Source organism: Cibotium barometz, chromosome 2 (assembly GCF_041138505.1).
Source record: "Cibotium barometz isolate CiBa-2024 chromosome 2, ASM4113850v1, whole genome shotgun sequence".
NCBI classification, from domain to species: Eukaryota; Viridiplantae; Streptophyta; class Polypodiopsida; order Cyatheales; family Cibotiaceae; genus Cibotium; species Cibotium barometz.
The window spans coordinates 14,515,882-14,523,333 of record NC_141047.1 but is presented as its reverse complement, the minus strand read 5'-3'; the positions used below and the strand labels follow the sequence as shown (position 1 = coordinate 14,523,333).

At 40.0% G+C, this 7,452-nt stretch overlaps 1 protein-coding gene across 1 annotated transcript; it reads left to right on the top strand.

Annotated features, from left to right (window-relative positions):
- The first annotated feature begins 4,027 nt into the window (after positions 1-4,027).
- LOC147640687 (putative pentatricopeptide repeat-containing protein At3g49142) lies at positions 4,028-5,141 on the top strand. The gene is made up of 4 exons (XM_086810858.1): positions 4,028-4,175; positions 4,276-4,469; positions 4,777-4,855; positions 4,960-5,141. The coding sequence occupies exons 1-4, from the start codon at positions 4,028-4,030 to the stop codon at positions 5,139-5,141; spliced, it is 603 nt and encodes a 200-aa protein (XP_086666984.1).
- The last annotated feature ends 2,311 nt before the right edge of the window (positions 5,142-7,452 follow it).

Below are 7,452 nucleotides of genomic sequence, written 5' to 3'. Positions count from 1 at the left end.
GACCATAATACAACGCATATGTAAGAGATTGCAAGTATGCTAGGAGGCCATGGAAAATCATTTTTAAGGAGCCTGATACAAGAAATACTCCAAAAAGAACAACGAAAGTTAGAGAGTGCAATGTCGTTGGAGTGCAAGGTGAATGAAGTAATGTGGGTGAAACACCTCGTCGGGGTAAGAGGCATGGGCAACACATAGCTGGATCTGCGAAGGGTGTGGTTGCACCATCTTTTGAAGGTTATCGCCACCACCACAAGCACCCTAATTGTCTCATTAGACAATGGATGTGGTTCTGCCCTGACCATATGCTTCATTACTATATTGTGGACACCAACATAGACCCAAAGCCCAATCCACCACCCAAGGTATGGCCAGTTGCTTTTTGGTGCAGAAAATAAACTTCTTGATATTGATGTTGTTGAGAATTGTGATGTGCTAGTCAATATCACATTAAGACAATGCTGCTCCCTAGCTCAATTGCGCAATGACATTCTATTTGAGACAGAAGGTTCTATTTCAAAGGACTTTTTATTTATCTACAACAATAAGAAGGTATACCATGTGACTTATCCTAGTCTCATTAAGCACTGCTATTAGTTTACTTTACCCTATTGTTTCATATTGCTTTTTTGTAGGTGCTCAAAAGAAGAGAGAGATCAATAAAATGCAAAGACATTGAAAATTTTAAAATTGAGATAACTCAGACTCCATAAACAAAGGTATTATATTCAGAAATGTAAAATTCTGTACAGAAGTGTTTAATTACATATGTAGAACATATTCTTGACAACAATTTTCTATTTATCTACAGGTTGATCTAGAGGCTGCTCTACATGGTCCAAGCTCACCGTATCATCTTTATTTGGAGAATCTACTTTCTGTTGCTCCATCTTGTCGTGTACAGTCACTTGGTGCTGCTCCATTGTCTCCTCTACTACCCTTGGAGCATCTGTTTGCTGTTGCTCCATCATTTCCTCAATAACATCAGCAGCAACAGGTCCTTGTTCTTGTGGCTTCTCCTCATCAGCACTAGGTCTTTGTTCTTGTGGCACCACATCTGCATCATCTGTGTCATCAAGGTGTATGACACCTTCTCGGACTTTAGAGCTCTCACCTAACTCGACAGTAGCTGGTACAATAGGTTTGGGGAAGGCATACTTCAAAAACTTCCAAATTATATCAGCTCTGAAACTATACACATAGCTCGAGTTGAAGCTATCTTCTCTCATCTGCAATGAGATATGATGATTTAGAACACTTTGTACCAATATCAAATTTTTTGAAGCTAAATGAAAATTATTTTTTCTTACAAGCTCTGGCTGTCCTATCTCAAAATAGCTTGAAAGTATATATTTGGCACTAATCAGCACTCTCCAGCCACAGCTACTTGAATCATCTTGTTGTGGTGTCTGGATAGTTGGAAAGATATGTTAGAAACTGTTAATGTCTGAACAAAATAAAATTATTCAATAAGTTCAAAGGCATAGCATGAAATAGACATCAGTAGAGGGAGCAACTTTTTACCTCTAAATCTATTGGCTCTATTGAATCCAAAAGATTGACATTAGGAGGACACTGATCCAATGCATCTAGAAGTCTTCTAATACAACTGCAATACATATAATTCAGTTAGTATGCATTAAATCCAAATAATGAAGTTTAAAGTTAAAAATAGCACACAAACCACTTACAATTTAACCTCTCTGTGTGTGTTTCTAAGAGAGTTGAATAAAAAGCATTGCTTCTGCTGGATGTCAATAGAAGCAAAGCTCCAGTGGTCACTGCATAAGGAAAAAAGCATTAAGAAATCAAAGGCTACAAGAGTACTCAATCTTGAAGGAAAATCCCAAAAGAAGCAGCCACACACATACTTGTTATGGTATGGAAGTAGCAAAATATCAACATGATCAAAATCACAGTGTCTGAACCAATTGGAAATATCCATGGGAGTTTCCTTTGGATCTCTCAACTTGAAGGAAATTGCAGGATCAATAATATAAACTGTATGCTGTACAGCATGGTTCAGCCAGCTTCTCATCATGCTACATTGGACAAAACAATAATTAAGGTAAGGTGTAAGGGAGGAGGTACAATAAGGATTGTTTTGCAAACAAATGTAAAATAAAAGACACTTACTAGAGCATTGCAAGAATGATAGTATCTGAGCAATACTCATTCTTATGAGACAATGCTGCCAAGCATGCTCTTGTCAAGTCAAAATTATTCTCTGAAAAATCATCTTCAATATGGACAACTATGTTAGGGCCCAGCTCCTGCAACCTTCTCTGTATCTGTAGCTCCATCTGTACAGTCTCCACATTTATAGCAGACTTGGATTCCTCTATTTGCTGCTTCAGTGACTCCTCATAAGCAGCTTTCCCTCTGGTGCTCATTGAGTGGGTCACTTCAACAACCTTCACCTTGTCTGCCTTCAATTTCCTTGTAGGTGGAATTAATAATATGTCTCTCATTTTTATGTCCTGCCATTCCACAGGATGGACCAGCTTGTCATACCTCCACCTCACTCTGGACAATGTGTTGAAGTCCTTGGCCATCAGAGTTACCCTGTGAGCATGGGCTGCTACAAGCATTGCATCTTCAAAGTACTTCTCCAGGTAATCCTCTGCCATTTCCTGTAAGGAAAGAATGGCAGTCCTGTTCCACCTGAAACCAAGGTGCCAGCTATCACAAATTTCTCTCACTAGCCTCTGGAAAGGTGCCTTGGGGATTGCAAAGCCTATAGCTTTTTGCTGTTTCCTGATCTCCTTTAGCACACCAGCAGAATGCTTTAACCTCTTGGACTTCTGCTGTAGCATGCTCATTGGCTTCCCCTTCCTGCCATGTGCAACTCTTCCTTTTGTAGGCACACTAGATTCCTTGACATCAGCCCCAGCTGCTGCTGCTGCAAGCCCTGGCCCCTTGCCAGTCCTCCTTGCAGTTGCCTTGGTTCTTGCCATCACTCTGAAAAGGTCCATATAAAACAATAGTAAAAGATTAGAAACATGGAGAACATAGAATGATTAAAGAAGGTGATGACAACTTGGATGAAGCAAAATTGAACAATTTGCAACAAAAGGCGATTATGAACATTTGAAATTTGTAACAGCTCAAAATCGCGTTTTTCTGCAAATGCTTGAAACAACATGCTTTTGCATTCATATGATGAATTCTCTATCTTTCCAACTATAAACTATATGTTTTGTGTCTATAGAAGAACTATGCAGGCTTGAAATGGGTGGATGAAGAAGCATTTAAAAATTTGCAACAAAATGCGATTTGAACTATTTTGAGATTTCTAAAATACCCTCCTCGCGTTTTGCTGCAAATCCTAGAGACAACATACTTTAGCATGCATTTAGTCATTTCAGTGTGTATGCAGCTTGGTGCAACATGGATTGAGCATATAGACATCAAGAAGTGATCAAACTCTCATTCAACAGGGCTAAATAAAAAGTCTTCCTACTTCTACATGCAGTGGAGAAAATCTAAAAAATGCACATAGTATTTATCATAATATGTAACCTACATCACATCAATCAATTCCTTACCCTAATATACTATTAAACAAGAAGAAGAGGAAAAAGATTTTCTTACTAACCTGGAAGCTATCTGCAAGTGTTCTGTGCTGATGATGAGTATCCTGTGCTGGGTATGAATCTCTGCTGCTGGTCTGGATGCTGATGGTGTGGAGTAGAGAGGTAGAGATGCAAGAGAACTGAGTTAGGAGAGTAGATTATTACAAAATACAAATAATGGAGTTATTAATACCACACGTGTGAGATATAGTCGTTTTTTAACACGTGTGGGTCCCACCAAATCTTTTGGGATTTTAAATTTGTGGGTCACTTTTTGCCTTGGAAATTGTGCCAATCATGATTTCATAATTAGATCCATTAACACTTTTCCCTCCCCGTATTCCATCCCTGCCAGCACCCTCCCATCATCCTCTTCTCTCCCACCTTCAACCAAAATTGTGAGACAAGGGTAGTTGCAAGATAATATTATGCTGGTCAATGCTCTTGTGGACATGTATGCCAAGTACGGTGCTTTGGAAAAAGCACAATGCGTACTTGAGAAGCTTCCTTCTTGGGATGTTGTCTCTTGGAGAACCCTGATCTCACAGGATATGCACAACATGGCCAAGGTGAGCACGCACTACACTATTTTGAATGCACGTAGCTTGAGAGATCCTCCTATGCTTGCATCTTGAAAGCCTATGGCACTAAATGAGTGGCTGATAAGGGAAAACAAATTCATGATGAAATTGTGAGACAGGGCTGCAAGACAATATTGTACTGGGCAGTGCTATTGTGGACATGTATTGTGCTGCTCAAAAGCATAGCTTGTGTGTGGGATACATTCTAGATTTAAGGGCAATGTTAATGGCCAACAACCTGCTAGAGTTACAGTTAACCATCACTACAGGTGCAAAGCGGCCAACCTATAACAAATGCACAATGGACGGCATCGTAAAAGTACAACGGATGAAATAGCACAGAGTGGATGTGCCCGTGCTTGCATCTTGAAAAGTTGTGGCACCATAGGAGTCACTGAAAAGGGGAAACAAATCTAGGACATAATTGCGAGACAGGGCTTGTTGCAAGAGGGCAATGCCCTTGTGGCCATGTATGCCAAGTGTGATGTTCTAGAAAAAGCACTTTGTGTGCTTGATAAGTTTCCTTTTTTAGGATGTTGTCTCTTGGAATGCATTGTTCACATGATATGAGAAAACATGGCAGAAGTGAGCAAGCATTGAACTATTTTGAACGTATGCAGCATGAGGGCATCCCTCCAAATGCAATGACCTATGCTTGCATCTTGAAAGTGCACGGCACTATAGGAGACGTTGACAAGGGCAAACAAGTTCATGAAAAAATTGCAAGAGAAGGCTTGCCGCAAGATAATAGGAGACGTTGACAAGGGCAAACAAGTTCATGAAAAAATTGCACGGCACTATAGGAGACGTTGACAAGGGCAAACAAGTTCATGAAAAAATTGCAAGAGAGGGCTTGCCGCAAGATAATATTGTGCTGGGTGGTGCTCTCGAGGCTGTGTATGCTAAGCATGGTGCTCTGGGAAAAGCACAATGCATGTTTGAGGAGATTCCCTCTTGGGACATTGTCCCCATGCTTGCATCTTAAAAGCCTATGGCACCATAGGAGTCATTGACAAGGGGAAACAAATCTAAGATAAAATTGCAAGATAGGGCTTGCTTCAAAAGTAGTTTGCTGTGGGTAATGCCCTTGTGGACATGTATGCCAAGTGCGGTGCTTTGGCAAAAGCACAGTGTGTGCTTTATGAGCACAAAGCACACACTGGCAAAAGCACAATGTGTGCTCTGGGAAAAGAACAGTGTGTGCTTTATGAGCTCCCTTTTCGGGATGTTGTCTCTTGGAATGCACTAATCACAGCATATGTAGAACAAGGCCAAAGGGGGCAAGCATTGAACTATTTTCAATGTATGCAGCATAAGGGCATCCTCCAGATGTCGCAACCGATGCATCTTAAAAGTGCACCACTGAAGGAGCCGTTGACAAGGGCAAACAAATTCATGACAAAATTGTAAGAGAGCACTTGTTGCAAGATAATATTGTGCTGGGTGGTGCTCTCATGGACATGTATGCCAAGTATGGTAGTGCTCTGGGAAAAGTGCAACGTGTGCTTGAGGAGATTCATTCTCATGATGTTGTCTCCATGCTGGCATCCCAAGGGGAAACAAATCGAGGACAAAATTTTGAGATAGGGCTTGCTATAAGAATAGTTTGCTGGGCAATGCCCTTGTGGACATGTATGCCAAGTGCGATGCTTTGGTAAAAGCACAATGTGTGCTTAACGAGCTACCTTTTTGGGATGTTGTCTCTTGGAATGCATTGATCATAGTATATGGAGAACAGGGCCAATTTGAGCAAGCAACATTGAACTATTTTGAACGTTGATGCAGGTTTTTTGTTGGAAACCCATTTTCTCTAGCTAGTGTCTAGGAGCTAGCACAATTATGTTAGACATGATATTACAATGTACATATGCTAGTCTAGAATGTTATTGTACACTCTTCTGTCACTCAAGGTGGTTAATATAGTATGAAACCAATGCAATCAACCATGGCAGGTGGGTAGCCATACAAGGCCATGTATATGCTAAAAAAAAGGTAATTTGATCGTGAAGATGTAGAGAGATCCAGAAGAATAGAAGTGATGAAAAAGGAAAGAAAGAGGGGAGTTCAAAGGTACCGGGTGAGAGATCCTTTTTTGGTGTCAGGTAGAATAATTCATCTTTTTGGTTTTGTATTAAAAGGAGGTTTGGGCTGAGGGACACAATAGAGACAGACATACAAAAATACAAGAAACAGAGAGATGGAGTGACAGACAGAGAGTGAGAGGGTTCTGGTTTATATATATATATATATATTCTAGGGAGTTTATGTTTTTTTAAGGGTTTTGGTGGATGATCGATGAAGGGATTGAAGAAAATGTAGCAGATACTAGAATTTGAAAAAACATTATGTTGTCTTAATCTCTTCTCTTTCCTTGTGTGTGTATGTATGAGACATAGGGTCAACGCAATAAATTTAGCAAGGAAAGAGCTTAAAAGTCTATTTGAATCTTATGTCTTATTTATCTCGCTTTATCTTCATGTTTATTGAGCTTCTCTGAAAATCTTACTTGTTTCATGCTGAATATTACCTCTGGGTTGTTAGAAGGTCGTGCTTGGGTGAATTGTTTGTTGGTGGTTGTTGAATTTCTAAGAGACAGGAGCTATTGGATCAGGGAGGATATAGCTGCCTATGATTCTTAATTGGTTGTCTTTATGAGTGTGGTGTTAGTTTTGAAAGGTAAGAGTAGGAGCAATTCAATGTGAGAAGAGAGTCTAGAGGGTAAAATTATGTAGGTGTAGGTTTATCTTTTAGTTTCTTCTGAAAGACTTGTGGAAGAAAGGGGACAATCATGGTGTCTTCTTTTGGTTTAACCTGACCTAGTCCTATTGTAATGTTAGCTACATGCAACTTCACATCCTCTCAGGACTGGTTAGATTAGAAGTGCCCAAATCAAGAGCTGTCTAAATCAAAGATGACTAAAGTAGGAAGTGTCAAGATCAGAGCTGACTGAATCAGAGATGACTAAAGTAGGAAGACTGAATCAGAGATGACTAAAGTAGGAAGTGTCAGAATGAGAGCTGACTGAATCAGAGATGATTGAAGTAGGAAGTGTCAGGATGAGAGCTGAATGAAGTAGGAAGTATTAGAATCAAAAGCGTCTGAATCAAAGCTGTTAGAGTAGACGAGGAGCTATCAGATTAGAAGCTGGTTAGATTAAAAGCTATCAAATCAAAAGCATTTAAATAAGAGCTGTTAGACAAGGCGTTGTCAAATTAGAAGCTGGTTAAATCAAACCAGTGCATCAGGCTCATCCGCTATTGCAAGAGGAGATGGTAAGAGCATTTTGGAATACGAAG